Here is a 15946-nt window from a genome sequence, read left to right as displayed (position 1 = left end):
TGTGGGATTATTTGGGCAAGCTATGAATCCCACGATTATTCATTGTGATAATCAGAGTTCCATCAAGCTCTCAGTGAATCCAGTTTTCCATGACAGGTCCAAGCATATTGAAATTCCTTACCATTGTGTAAGAGATATGGTAGGCAAGAATTCTATAAAATTGGAATACATTTGCATTGTAGATCAAATAGAAAACATACTCACCAAACCTCTATCTAGAGTGAAGATAGAACACTTCAAAAGGAGACTTGGTATGGTTGAGTTGTAATCCATTTGTACTCTCTTGATTATTAATAAAATAATTTTATTTTGTCAAGCTATTGACTGTTATGGGCTCCACCATTTGTATTCATTATTTTAAGAGGTGACGATCTCTGAAATGGAATCTACAATCGAACCCCCCTATATTGAAAGGTAGGCAAGCAAGGATAGAAACAAAGGATTGAGGGATCGAAGCAGGCAAGGATTGATTGATCAATTGAAGGATCGGCCCGACAAGGGCAGATTATTGTGCCAATCGCCCTATTCATTTTGAATTGGAAGGAGGATCTTCCAGATTAATGAACACTTGTATAAAACATTATGAGAGGTGACGATCTCTTAGATAATGTCCTAAACAGTAGAGTTATGCTATAAGATCTAGATGAGTTCAAGATCATATTGTGATGTTGACATTGCTATGTTCATGGGTCACAAACTGGATAAAGGAAGAATCTTAGTATTCTCCGGGTTTATCCTGTATTCTGGTAGACTTTGAAACTCAGGATCGTGTTGTGATATGGAAATACCAGTTTCTATGAAATCATAACTTGGATAAATGAAGAGATTACTCTTCAGATTTATCCTATATAATATCACTAGTGGCAGTGATTTGTCATATCACAGGTTTAGTAATATGATTTTGTATCATGTTGTTCTATGATACCACATACTAAGAAGAGATAGACAAATATAGAGTATTAATTCTTGCTTATTCATCTATATTGGTGTTGCTAGATATAATATCTCTCTATAGGATTATCAGGTTAGGAGGGAGTGTTAATAATATTAACCAAGATAAACCTACAGGTCTAATAGTACAGACTGTACTTCCTCTTCATGGTAATATATCTCTAATGATGGCATTTAATAATATATGTATCTCTCCTATAGGTGCCGGCGATTTCTAAAGATGCAACTGTTAATGCTTAACCAAACTAACTCTTAGTTAGTCTTTACTAACTTGTTAGTCTTTACTAACTTGTGTCTCCCAAATTGCCAACTTAGGAAGTATTTAATTAGTGCCAAGTTAGGAAGGGTTATGTCCCTTGAGGGACATACCCTTTAGAAAGGATATATATGTAGGTTATAAATGCAGATTATAGGACACACGGTTACAGCAGTCTGCTCCTATAAGCATCTTATATCCTGCGATTTATATCTGAGTTTCTCCATCACAATAAAAAAGTTAAATATTCAGTATTGTATCTGCATTATAATAAGCACTGATTTCATCAATATTCATACTACTTAGAAGATCATTCTCAGCATATAAGACTGAATTAAAACTCTGATTAAGAGATAAGGATTTAGCAGAAACTTTACACTGATAAAGGACAGCAATACTTACGAATCCTATTAGTATGAAGACCAATCAGATGGAGGAAACCTGTAAAGAAACTATAGAATATCGCATCTCGGTCATTATACATATGTGAAGACTCATGAATAACGATTCCATTGCAGGTCATCCATTTGTAATGAGGTTGTTAAGATTTATGAAAGAAAAAAATGTATGAAGACTAGAACAAGTATTGATTCAAAATATTAAGAAAGTCTACAAAGGCATCAATGGTTGATATGGAACAATGATTATATCCAGGATGCGTAGACAACATATAAATACAAGGAGATCAATTAATGTTAAAGAACAGTATCAATCATCATGCGTGCAACAAAGGATGGCTATCAGAAATAGACAAGACAGATCGAGCAAGTATGAGAAGATAACATTAGTAGAGTTTATAACTTTATACTGACCTGAATGATAATGGACATGGAGGAAGACTAATGATTATCATCACAGTGACTTACATTCTTAATCAATCAAAGAAGCCAAAGATAACAGCATATTAAGAGTTTGATGAATTAAAAATCGATACTAAACAACAGCAACTTGTATAACAGATGATGATCAACATTCCTTTAATGCGACCTATTTATTAGAAGATAATGATTTGTTCACATAACAACCAATCATATATGAAAGGGCGTTAAGCATCAGATGTCAATTATTTATAAACTGATTTCATAATATGAGGTATTGTGAAGGAAGCAATTAGATAGATAGCAATGAGATATAATCAATACTAAACAATTGTTATTAAGGAGTTCAATATAGAAGAGACGTACCATTCAACTCCAAAGGCTTCCACCCTTGATTTGGGAGATATAAGAGTTGGTTCAAACTTATTCAAAGGTATTATGGGTTTAGAAACCTTTTACCTCTAATCCATATATTGGATCTGTTTTTTGAGCATCTGCCTATTTGGCAAATACCAGTTGTAAGCACATCAATGAAGATCAGAGACAACACCACTGATTGAAAGGAAGGATCGTATATATCAAGCAAACATCAGATTTATTGCAAGTTTATAATTCCATAACTGAGACAGAAACTATTTCGCTATAGGCAATATTACTATATCAGACACTGCAAGAATTGAAGGATCAATCTGAGACAGCAATCCGATCATTACAAGCTGAGTTACCAATTCTCCTGGCAGGCCTGGAGGTGGATGCAGGTGCTTGTGGAGGCAGTTGTGGGTGCTGCTGCTCTCTGGATGCACTAAGGAAGCGCATCACAGGGCTGTGGATGCACCTTGAGCATCGAGGTCCCAGTTAGCTAGAAAATGTCAAAACTGATGTATTTTCCAGCTTAAAAACACAATGAAACATATGCAAATTGAAATTACCTTTTTTTTTAAATTGCTTCTAAACCCTATAATTGCCATAACAGAGAAGCCATTCATTATTTTTTCATCTCATTTTGTTGCAAGATTGAATCATGAACAAAATTTTGATTTTGTAATTGTAATGATTTTCTAATTTGCATTCAAATCATGAAGATAGACATATATGATATGACTTATTTCAATTTGAACATTTGTGAGCTATCAATTGGCATTTAATATTTACCTTAATCAATGATGAAGTATCATACTATCAAATGATTTAATTTTGTATATTTTTTGGATTTCTTTGCACGCACGTCACACACACACACACATATATATAAACACATCCAAAACCCCCAAAAAAAATCATGCACCCTACTCTCGCACTCGCATCTGCATCCAAATCAACAACTTAGGTTACAAGTGATATTGACATACATTTTATTGTTTTCTGTGTTTTTTGGGTAGATTGTGTTCCAATTTTGGCATCAACGTTTCGGATCACACTCTGTGATCCATCATCAAGATGAGAGAGCTAAAGGAGATGATGGATCACAGAGTGTGATTTGAAACATTGATGCCAAAATTGGAGCACAATCTACCCAGAAAACACAGAAAACAATTTTAATGGATTGTGAAAAACTACTATCTTCAAACACATTTTATTATGTACATTTAAGAATTACATCAGACAGAAATATGACCGCTATAAGAGACTATAAGACTAAATCATCTTGCATATTTAAGTTGCCACATCTGATATAGCAAAGATCATTGTGATCATTGCACTAAGTGCAGATTCTGAAATTCACCTACAAGGTCAATTCACTTAAACATACACCTAACTGTATAAATCAGAGATAGCAAGTGGTATTAATAATTGCCATTTAATATATCATTGTCTTTATATTATGAATTGCATAAGCTAATAGTGGTATCAGATGCTGTAATTCATAATAAATATAAGGAATTCAAGTTAATTGTCCCAGAATTCCAAGAATAAAAGGGGACATTATAGTGTTAGGAATTTAGTATTAGAAATACTTGCAGAAATCAAAAGAAACTCATGACAAATCACAATTTCTCAGCATCATCCCTTCCCCAATTTTTTGAACCTAAAAATCACCAATTTCAGAAAAAATAATCATGCAGATTAAGTTTCTGTCGATTTATTGTTGACCAATTAAATTATTGAAAACAATGTATTATCAATTGTCGGTGATGAATACGCGAAAAATTAGCACTTACCTACTATGTGTTTTTTTCTTTTTTACAAAAACCCTAACACAGCTGTTTTCCAATTTCCCCAATTAGATCATAATTTTTTTCAATATAATATTTTGGTTCACTAATTTAATCCCAATAACATTTTTTGCTGCTATGGTCTTGGTTACCGGATGCTTTCCTGGACCCCCCAAATAGAGATGCAGATGCTTTCTGGTGCGGGATGCCTTCTGGGTGCTCTCTTGGTGCACACAGGAAGTGCATCAGCTCCCTGTGGATGCACATCAGAGCATCCACAGGGCCCTGATGCACTTCCTGTAGGCATCAAGAGAGCACCCACGAGCATCCAGATGCATGAGGGCCCAGGATGCCAAAAGTATGCATGCCCAGAACTGTAGATGACCTTCATTTGCAGAACCTGAGATGACCCCATTGAAAACATTTTCAGCTATTTACTTTGCTAGATTTGATTCATCAGGGTTTGCAGATGCATGGACGGGGAGAATGCATTTTGAAAAGCTCCTTGCCAAGGTTAGTTTGGTGGATACTGGTGCATACTCGATCATTGATAGCAATGTAGATTTTTGCAGCCCATACCAGAATTTGAATCAAATTATTGACATTAACGATCTGATCTGAGAATCAGGGATCAGCGGAGTCTTTTAAAGATGAATGAATTGGTTTAAGTTCCCTGAGCTTGGTCGGTCCTATATTTTAGCAGTACTTGGGCATTTTATTCAGCAAATCCCTTGCATCATAAGCACCTTCTCTATTCTTTATGAATCCTTAATATACTACTAGGAAAATTAATTTACTAACAGTTATTGTTTGCCATGCAGTGTGTTTACTTGACCACAATTTGATTTTGCATATTTCTTGTGTATATATAATATATAAACGCATCCAAACCCCCAAGAAAAAGAAATTGTGCATCTGTGCACCTGATTCTCGTACCTGCATCCACATCCACCTGAATTGGCAACTTAGGCGATGGTATCACATAGAGTTTATACAAATATTGCACAGAGATAAATACCAGACCCATAGGATGTACCCCAGGGACTTGGACGTGCCTTCACAACTAATACGTGGCTGGGAATGTACCAGCAAGAAAGGTACAGAAAAACAGTCCTTGGTGCCTTTGGGCCTCTCCATGCGTGGATTAATAAAAACAAAGAACAAACCCAAAAAAATGTTGTGCTTGCAAAAACAAGAAAAAGATGCCCCAAAATTCACTTATGTGACCATAAAAAGTGACAAAGGGGGAAGTTGAAAACAGTGGAAGAGATTTACAAGCCAAGGAAAGAAAATATGATAGCAGTTTGAAGAAAATTCAATGCATTGCAGTTCAAAGAAATTTGAAAATGGCAAAAGAGAAGAATTGCAAAGAAGAATAGAAGGTAGGTTTTACCACTTCAGTGGTTTCCATTATATATCGATGCCTAGTAATTAATGAAGTGTTCAATGCGTTTCACATCAGTGTTTCCATCCATTTCTGTCTTTGACACTTCAATTTTTCAGACTTTCCATGCCTAATGCACCTATGTTATAATGTATTGAGATACTAGAGATACATTATATTAGTCATTTATCATTAACTGGCTACTATAATGTATCTCTGGTATCAAGATACATAGCATAATAAAATTAAAATTAATATTAAATTGATGGGTAACAGACCGAAGCCAGACTTATTATTATATCTTGTGATTAATTATTATTACTTGTTAAGCTCCAGTAGACTCGAACCCAAGACCTCCCAGATAAGAGGCTCAAAATTTACCATTGTGTTGTAGGCTCTTGCCTTAAAAATTTAAATTTAAATATAGAATAAATAAAAAATAAATAAACAAAATTACAAATTTTTGTCTAATTTAGCTATTAAATGCATAGAGAAACTTAAAATTCAGAGACTGCTACCAACAGGAGTGCCGAATTTTTAATTTTTTATACATCTGCTCAGTTCTACTACTACCAAGGAAAGGATACACTATTACACACATATTTTAATTTTTTGCATAACTAAAAAAATAATATTTGTTCTACATTGAGTTTGATTGCGACACAAACAGTCAATTATACAAAGCTGCAAACTCAAAGCTAATATTTTTTTAATTTTTCCATGTAGAATGTCAAGGTGGAGGAAAGTAAAGGTTTTATCCACTTGTAAGTACATTGATCCTGTCCCAGGGCTGATGGTTTCAGGTATAACAACCACAATCAAATGCAAACTGTCTGTTGGAATGGAAACATACTTCCACAAGGGTGAAGACTCATTTCCTTCACCAACCTGGAAAAAGTGTTGATCCTTGTACAAATGAGGTGGAATGATATGATGCTCTAAGGAATCAAGAGAGGGCTGATGGGAAAGTTGCTAAACAAAGCTCTCACGCTTCAACAATACAGCCAACTGCTACAACTCAAAGTCGAAATAAAGAGTCAAAGGTGGATGTCTCTTCTACAAATGTGGCAGTAGAATATGCTCGTAAAAGACCACACACTGGCAGCTAAAACCTCATTGGAAGATTATTTGTGCAAGGTTGAGAAGTAGTTGATGAAGCAATTACACAACACTTTTATGGAAATGGAATATTGTTTAGCGTTGCTTGCTCACCTTTTTGCACAAAGATGATCCATGCTATCAATAATGCACCAATAGGGTATATACTATAAACCACCTGGGTGAAAAGCTTCACACTACTCCAATCAATAAGGAAAAAGCTTGAGTAGATGAACAAACTCCACTAATGAAGAGTGTGAGCTACAGAAGGCTGCAATATCATGATGGATTGGTGGACAGAAGCTAGAAATTGTCCACTACTTAATACCATGGAAACATGCAGCAAAGGGCCTTATTTGTTGAAGGCAATAGATTGTTCAAGGCGAGAAAAGAATGTAGAATTTCTACATAACCAGATGTGTTAGGGCATTGAGGAGGTGAGGGCATCAAATGTGGTCCAAGTTGTTACTGATGCTACCCCTGTTTCTAAAGTAGCAGGCATGTTGGTGCAACAAAGGTACAAGCATATATTTTGAATACCATGTTGTGTGCATTAGTTGAATAATTTCCTCAAAGACATTGGCAAGTTTTAATGGATTTTAGATCTCATAGAGAAGGGGAGTTAAATACAAATGTTCATAGACAACCATCACTATACACAAGTCATCTATCGTTAGTGATGCATGGGTAGCTTGCAAACAGTCTACATCAAGTACTACAGTTGGGGTGAGAGGTATGGTTCTTGAGAAGAATTTTTGGATTGATGTGAAATATGTTGTGGACTTTGTTTAACCCATACATGAGGTGATCAAATTCGCAGATTTAGACAAGGCATCTTTGGGAGAAGTTTCTTAAGCAACAGATTCCATGTGTGAAAGAGTCAAGACAATAACTGATGAAAAAGATGTTTCTCTATGTCCTTTGATAGAGGAAAAGTTACATGGGAGATGGAGCAAGCTTAACACACCTCTTAAATTGTGCTACATATGCCCTTAGTCCTAAATGGTAAGATACACAAGTGACAATAAGAGGGCTCCACATCAGGATAGAAAGGTATTGAAAAGATTTTGAGCTGCAATAAAAAAGAAAATGGTCAAGGTAACAACGATTCGATTTTGAAGAGTCGATGGAATAAGTTTTCACGTGCGCAAGGTGACTTTGCTTCTGTAGAAGCTTTATATGATATGAAAGTGAGGAAAGATGCTATAGAGTGGCGGGGGAACCATGGAGGTGAAACTCCTGAATCACAATCAATTGCAATAAGATTGCTCTCTCAAGTAGCTAGCTCTTCATCTTGTGAGAGAAATTGGAGTACTTACAGGTTCACTCAATCACTAGAAAGGAACTGATTAGGGCTAAAGAAAGCACATAACCTAGCGTGCATGCATAGCTCACTCTGTCTTCTCTCTAGTGTAGGTCCTGGACAGAATGAGGGTCCAACAAAACGGGATCAAATTTCTCCTGATGGAGAAGATGCAAACATTGTGGATGAAGTGGTTGAAGCAGACGGCCCTACTGATTCAGCCTTCACCCCTGTTATTCTACCAACAGAAACCAGAGTTTGAGAGTGATAGCTATTTAGTGAGCATCAAAGCTGAGGGCCTTGATAAGATTATTAAAAAAAAAAATTGTTTCAGTTTTTTGTTGGTGTATAAGCTTGCTGTTTATCAAGCTTATTTCAATATGTAACCAGTTTGAGACTTTGAAAGAATGATTGCATGACACTTGTGTACTTAATCTTCAATGTTAAATGTTAAACAGTAAACTTTATTAGTGTTCTTGTTTTAAAACATCAATGTCATTATATTTTCAGATTTTCTATAATTAGTAATTTATAATAAATATAATTGACATCTCAAAGTACCCTTGTCCCCGTGTAACCTTGGTTTACACGATAATATAATTTGGTTTTACACTGTCAATACTAGATAAACCTATTATGATATTGTTATCAGGATTTAACTGTGTAGTTTATGAGTCAAACTCATTCACCCATGTATCATGAGTAGTGATTCAACACGAATCCATCTCTCATGAGAATAAATGGAACACTTAGCACTCACTTCATCACCTAGATCCAGTGAGTGCTAAATGTTCCATTTATTCTCATGAGAGATGGATTCGTGTTGAATCACTACTCATGATACATGGGTGACTGAGTTTGACTCATAAACTACACAGTTAAATCCTGATAGCAATATCATAATTTGACTTGCTGTGGAAATTATCTCCTACTTATATATTAAACCTATCGAAACTAACTTGGTTGGTAGATTGTTGTCAAGATGTTGAAAGGCTATAACAATACTTGTAGAATGTTATTAGATGGAATAGAATAAGGGTTGAACAGAAGAATGATAAAGTTTGCATCCTAAAAGCAAGATTTAAGAAAAACCTTACAATTTTATATACAACCCGCTTTAGTTGGACTAATTTAATTAGAGTGCTTCATTCTTGTTTACTGTATTAACTACTATTATCTATTCCCTAACCAAATTCAACACAAATTACCTGACCGTGCTATAAAACATGGACGCATTAGTCCATCTTCTGTCACAACCTCATACAAGGGATGTGATATTTGAAAAAATTCAGGCTTCCTTGCAGAGACAATGACCTGAGAAGCATACACATAAAAATTTAATGAGCGCACAGAAAATCAGCAGGGCTAAACACCTTCCTTCAGAATTGCAATGATGACTTTTAGTTGGTTCCGAAAATATGCAGTATACATGTCTTAAAATAATAAAACAAGCATTGTCATATGACTTTGCTAGTGTTGATGAGAATGACTATTCTCTATGCACAGCTTATCGAATTCAGCACATTTTAACTTTGGATATAATCAATATCCTGAAAATAATAAAATCAACGAATGAAGTTGAAAAGAAAATTCACAATGATATATAATACAACTACAATTTTTTCTTGTCTAGCATTATATATACATAAGTAACAGAAACATGTTTCAAACCATTTCAAAGAGATCACGCCAGTCCATATCATTGGGAAGAAATTTATTGAAGGCGTGATGCATCATTTTGTTCGTGTAGTGGTAATCTGAATTTGTAATTAGAAGAAGACGTTTGCCAGCCTGGAGAAGAATCAAAATACAACCAAAAATATAAGTTATGTAAAAACTTAAGGATACTGGATTATTATTTATAAGAAAAGAGACAAACAGAAGTCACCTCCTTCTGATCTAAAAGTGCCAGTGGAAGTTCTGGATCTTGCTCCAAAAAGCGCTCAGGTTCATTCATTATCTCATTCTGCAAACATGTTATTGTAGGGTCTCATATTCAACTCCTGTGAACATGCATAGTCATATCTTAGTCTCTTTGACATGCTTGCCCAACATAGATAAAACCTTTACCTTGAGTTGTCCTTCCACATGTGCTCTGAATAGAGCTCTAGCTACGACCTACAATAAAGTTTTGTACTATTAAATGCAGGAAATGAACAGAACAGTGTACACTATGCCACCCAGAATCTTAATGCAAACCAATAAACTTCACGTGTTTCTGTACCAAATATTTAATTTAACCTAGAATAGGCTACAAAACTAGAGCAAGAGAGAAATTTGTAAGCTATATAATGGAAATTCTTATACTTGGTAAAGTCCTTGATAATCAAGAGGTCCAACTTCTGGAGGGAGGGCTCCTTCATCCAGTCTGTCCACCATCTATATCAAAAACATAAAGTTAACAAGTAAATTTTAAAATTTAATGTTGTCCAATACATGACAAATTTCATCCAATCATTTTCCATAATAGTGACATTTTTCTATTCTAGAACAAGTCACTAGTCTTTTCATTTGAAGGAGAAATCCGCAGTGTGCATTTGAAATATTAAAGCATAAAAGGAGCAACTCACTGATCTTAATGCTGACTAACTAGAAGTTAGGCATACAAGACGGTGAAGGTTGCATGTGATTATGTGAACTCTTTCTATTCCACTGAGGTTAATCAGCCCAATATCAGTCACAAATGTTTAGTTGGGAATTATGAAAGTTTGCACATATGACAAAGAAGAGTATGCCCATGCACAAGCAATTTGAAAATCGAAGCCATATCTAATGGGGGGAAAACCCCACTGCCCACAAGATCATCAACCAATTCAATATTTTTCAAGCAGAATCAAGATTGCAGCAAGGCAGGCAACAGAAATGGATAAGTTTCTTGCAACAATTTCATTTGGTAGTCAAATAAAAAGGGATGTCACCAAAAACAAGTGCTTTTCCAAGTTTTGGGACTCACGGAGTAGGGAGTAACTTTAAAGACAGCAAACAGTTTCCTACATTTTGTAGACAATGCATCTGTGTGCATGCATACATGACATACTCATCTATACATATATGTCTAAAAATATATATTTATGTATACATATACTTTTTATTATGTATATGTGTGTGTGTTTGACAAAACAAATATTTGCTAGGAAGTTTTTTGGCATTGAACAGGATTCAGTGGCCACATCAAGGTCAATGTGAACTACAAATATAGTTGCCTGAAAAATACAAGTGTTCATCCATACCTACTGGTTACAGAAGCCCCAATTCCTAATTTGTTATGCCAATTTCCACTGATTACAGTTGCTTCATGAGCATCTTATCTCAGTCCGAAGATTTCAGTTTCACTATTAAAAAATTATTGAGAATTATTTTGAAAGTCAAACATTGAAGTACAACTGATAGCAGTTTTTAAGGTGTAATCAAATATGGCTAGATAACTTTAAAGGAGTTAACAGAATGCTTAAATAGAAAACATGCAAATATGCATTCTTCATTGTTGTTATATATGAAAAGATTTCAATCTTGAAATACCTGCATATACATTACTGCCTCGGAAACAGAAAAAAGAGTGTTCAGAAATTCCCATCGGGTCTCATTGCGCAGATCAACTAGCTCTCGCCCATATATCTCACTGCATTACCAAACAAAGCTTTAGCTAGTAAAGTAATAGGGGAAAAATACATTAATAGGACATGACTTGTGTTCAACCTTACAGCACGGTTTGAAAGCATCCTAGTCCCATGCATAGCTCTTTTTACATATCCAAAACGATCAGCCTTGACCAAGTTGCCTTTCTCTTTATCCATAATAAGGCCCCTTATAACCTGTGCCCAAAAAAGAGCTGGAATGAGGCGCACCTTGCTAGCCACTTGAATTTTTATTAGAAGCAAAAACTTTAACTATTAGCTATTGGAAATGCCAATTTTGTATGTTTGACTGGCTGTTGATTTAGACAACAAACCATGCACCATATTAAGATCATTACAGAGATGCAACCTTGAACAAGTTATAAAGCTTGTTTATCCCTAATCTTTTAGAACCTGTTTAAAATTTGCAACTGAAGGTCGCATTCTACCAGCTGTGTAGTCATGAATGAGAATAGGGTAGCAAACAAGATATATAGCACATTAGTTTGTGACAATCTTGAAAATCAAAAACTAACCAAATCAGGATCAAATTCAAGGCCGTCAACCGGATATCCCATGCTCCTCAAATTGTCCATTCCATACTCATATGCTCGACCTTCCCAAGCCTACATTATAATCATGTGTTTTAACATTTGTGTAGGGTTTCATTTTTCAAAATAATTGTAAGGCATTATTTAATAAGCCACTAAGGACTATTTTGTAGGAATAAAAATGCCTAGAGTAAATGAATTATTGGAAATACATTAACAGAATTATAAAATATTAAAAGAGATATTATGCTTATGTGGAAATATTCTTGAAATGTCAGATTAAACAGGACAAAGGCCTAGTTCTTACCCTCACATTATACTGAATTAAGGTGTAGTCCATGTCATAACCAATCGCTGCGATTGACCTAAAGTTCAGAGTTCTGGTGCAAAAGATACCCCTGGTTCCAAGACCACTGGACAAAGGAGCCTGCATAATAACAATACCATTAAGAACATAATAGAACATCAAACACTTCCAAGTAAGAATATATGAGCAACAAAACAATTCCCTTAAGATGCCTACTGTCCAATATATGTTGTCCCTAATAAAAATGCTATTAAGAAGAAAATACAGCATCAAACATTTCAATTAAGAAATATATGATTCATGATAATATTCTCTTCAGCTTCCTCTTGTGCAATATATGTAGAAGGACGATGTTTTCTACTGTAAATAAAAAGGACTCAAGCCTTAAAGACATGACAAAAGAAATCATAATCACAGTTCAAAGGGCAAAAATTATTTCACAGCAATATCAAGCTTCATACAAACAAACCGACATACCATAAATAAAAATCGGAGTGCACATTATTTTCTCTATTTTTATCATTTCCACTAATCTAATTGAAGCAAACATCGAAGAATCAATTGTTTTAAACATTAAGTGCATCCCAGTTTAGTATTTACTAGTTGAACTGAACAACTAGACCCATCAATGTATAACCAAATTAAAGGGGACAAATACAATATCGACAAAACCAGGAGGAAACTTAAAGATGATTTATACACTATGCCAATGAACGATGATCCCATGTCACTTTATGCAGGAAAAAGACCTGTATAACTACTGTAACTTGTCAGTTCCCAAACAAAGAGAGTGTGAATGCATGAAAGTAAAATCTGTATTATATTGAAGGAGATTTATAACATATTATATTCAGAAGATACTAAAATATTTTCCGAATAAGGATGCAAACCAGTATTCAGTGAACTAGAAAGAAAATATTGTTTACACTGCTAACCATTGCTTCATTCCAAATACTAACAAGAAACAACCATAGTCCATGACAGTTCCTCGTTCATTTTTAAGTTCATTTTCAAGTTCACAGTCCGTTTTGTGAATGTCATTTTCTAAAACAATTTCCTTCCAAGGAGTTTAAGGAAGACTTTCTTGTTCCCTTTGCAAATGTCATTTTTGGAGACCATCTTGTAATGTCCCCTTTTTGGCTAACTTGAGAAATCAGAATGCTTACCTTGAATTCTTTATTTTTAGTATGAATTAGAATATATGATACCACTTATAAACTTGGCTAACTTATAATCTTGTGTCTGTGTTATTTGTCGACGTGGACATTTGTCATATCTTGATAATCGATATTGCTCACCAATGTAATCTTTAATATCAGGCACATATAATGAATATGTAATTATCTCTATCCTTGTTACGACTGTCTGGAGTTTTAGTCTTATCGATGGCCCTGTGAGAGACTCAAATATTTTGTTCTATCAATTTATCGGGTCATATTCTCAATATTTCATGGTTACATATTGTATTGGCAATGTTTCAACATCTATGTCCTGCACTTTACTTCAAAGGCGTGTGATGAAGCCCAAATTTTGAGGCTCCACTTATGCTAACAGGACTCCCTTCTCTTTAAAAGATAATAAACCATTAGTGAAAAAATAAATTGATCATAAATGGGAAACTCTCTGCCTTAGCATGTAATGCGAACCATCATGACCAATCCACTGTTTGGCAAGTTATTTGGTAGTTTGGTAGAACAAAAAATCAGCAACTGGGCTGAAACAGAAGGCAAACGTGCAAAAGGGCACGCAGGCTTTAGACCGAAACACTCTACTATAGATCACGGCATCACTCTCAGGCATTTGATAGAGAAAGTTTGGGACACTCCGGGGAACGAGGCTTTTTGTTGTTTAGTGGACTTTAAAAAACCTTTCGACACAGTGCCACGTAATAAACTATGGGATAGAATGGTAGAGCTAGATGTCCCTAAAGAACTTAGGTCAGCGGTTTACAGATTATATGAGCAAGTCAAAGCTAAAATCAGAACGACAGAAGGGATATCAGAAGATTTTGACAGCAACATCGGGGTTAAGCAAGGGTGTCCGCTTTCTCCAACGCTATTCAGGCTCTATATTGACAAGTTAGAAGAGTGGATAAACAAGACCAATGGTGAAGGAGTGCAGCTGGCCCACTTCGTGATAAGATTGCTCTTATATGCAGATGATCTCATAATTCTTGCCAGAACAGCTAAAGGTTTGAAAGAGTACTTGAAAGCTCTAGAATTTTTTTGTCATGATGTAGGAATGCAAGTTAACACTAGCAAAACCAAAATTATGATCTTCTCACTAAAGAAGAATAGGGGCATACAAGACAAGTTTATGTTTGAAAATAGCCCCCTTGAGATTGTGGAAGAGTACAAATACTTGGGCATCGATTTTCATAACAAACTCAAGTGGGATACTTGTAGATCGAAAAGGATCCAAGGGGGCTGGAAGGCGTTATACTCTTTACAAAACAAGTGCAAGAACGCAGAATTATGGGATTGGACGACCATGAAAACTCTGTTTGGTTTGCTGGTCACTCCGGTTATTCTATACGGATGTGAAGTGTGGGGCGGTAGTATGTCCAAACAGAAATGGCGGCAAGTAGAAAGAATTCAAAAACACTTTATCACATGCAATCTTAAAGTCAAGACCACAGTTCCGTATGAAATCCTTTTGGCGGAGGTGGGTTCCTTTCCATTAGAAGCCGTCGCATTGATCCGAATGCTAAGCTATTTAAAGAAAACTCAAGGTCTAGAAACACATCGGTGGCCCAAGTTGGTAATAGAGGAAAAACTTGTGAGGCGGAAAAGCACATGGATGAAACAAAATGACAAATGGATGCAAAAATGGGATATCAATATCCAAGCTTGCCCGGATAACATTAAAGAAATAAAAAAAAGTTTGTCAATGAAAAATTTCGCAATATTCTGTGGACAAGACACATAGGGAGGAAAAAATCTTATTACATTAAAGAATTTAATCCCACTTCTAGTCATGATGAAAAGGCCTATATAAGGGCACCTATTAACTGGAAAGCAAAAATGTTGATGGCACAAATTAGAACTAGTTCACATCAGCTGCAATGTGAAACTGGTAGATGGCAAGTTCCAAAGGAAGAGTGGGCAGACAGAACATGTTTATTCTGCAATATGGGAACAGTGGAGACAGAGCAACACTTTGTCATGGAATGCTTGGCTTACAACGACATCAGATCTGATTATACAAAAATTCTGCAGAACAAGGACTTCAACTATTTATTTGAGGAAGATCAAGTGAAGAGAACAGCGGATTTGATTATCAAAATTCAGAGAAGAAGAGACAAGTTAACCAAAACTTTGCAACTGACTAGTTTGGCTCCTGACTCGGGAGGGCGATTGCATGGGTCCCATAGACTACTTTAGTCTCGTGGACGTCATTAAAATCTATCATATCATATCATATCAATGATTTCTTAACCATATCACAAGGCATTGTATTAAATCCTGAAGTTTCACCTGCATTCCATATTTGGTGACTCTCTAAAACATCA

The 15946-nt window shown here is 35.4% G+C and overlaps 1 protein-coding gene across 2 annotated transcripts in view; it reads right to left on the bottom strand.

The window, feature by feature from the left end:
- The window catches only part of LOC149578755 (HAD-superfamily hydrolase, subfamily IG, 5'-nucleotidase), a 142275-nt gene that overhangs the window by 77038 nt on the left and 49291 nt on the right, over positions 1–15946 (bottom strand). For both annotated transcript variants that reach the window (XM_089831321.1, XM_089831314.1), the window contains exons 3-11: positions 12436–12555; positions 12114–12203; positions 11660–11775; positions 11483–11582; positions 10271–10342; positions 10034–10081; positions 9852–9929; positions 9635–9754; positions 9172–9277 (exon numbers count right to left, since the gene is read on the bottom strand). In XM_089831321.1, coding sequence (XP_089687447.1) covers positions 9172–9277; positions 9635–9754; positions 9852–9929; positions 10034–10081; positions 10271–10342; positions 11483–11582; positions 11660–11775; positions 12114–12203; positions 12436–12555 — 850 coding nt within the window. The remainder of the gene's footprint in view (positions 1–9171; positions 9278–9634; positions 9755–9851; positions 9930–10033; positions 10082–10270; positions 10343–11482; positions 11583–11659; positions 11776–12113; positions 12204–12435; positions 12556–15946) is intronic.

Source organism: Cupressus sempervirens, chromosome 1, assembly GCF_028749045.1.
Source record: "Cupressus sempervirens isolate cs-2001-9-10 chromosome 1, ASM2874904v1, whole genome shotgun sequence".
Lineage (NCBI taxonomy): Eukaryota > Viridiplantae > Streptophyta > Pinopsida > Cupressales > Cupressaceae > Cupressus > Cupressus sempervirens.
Note: the sequence above shows the minus strand (reverse complement) of the source record. Positions and strands in the feature narration are given on the sequence as shown.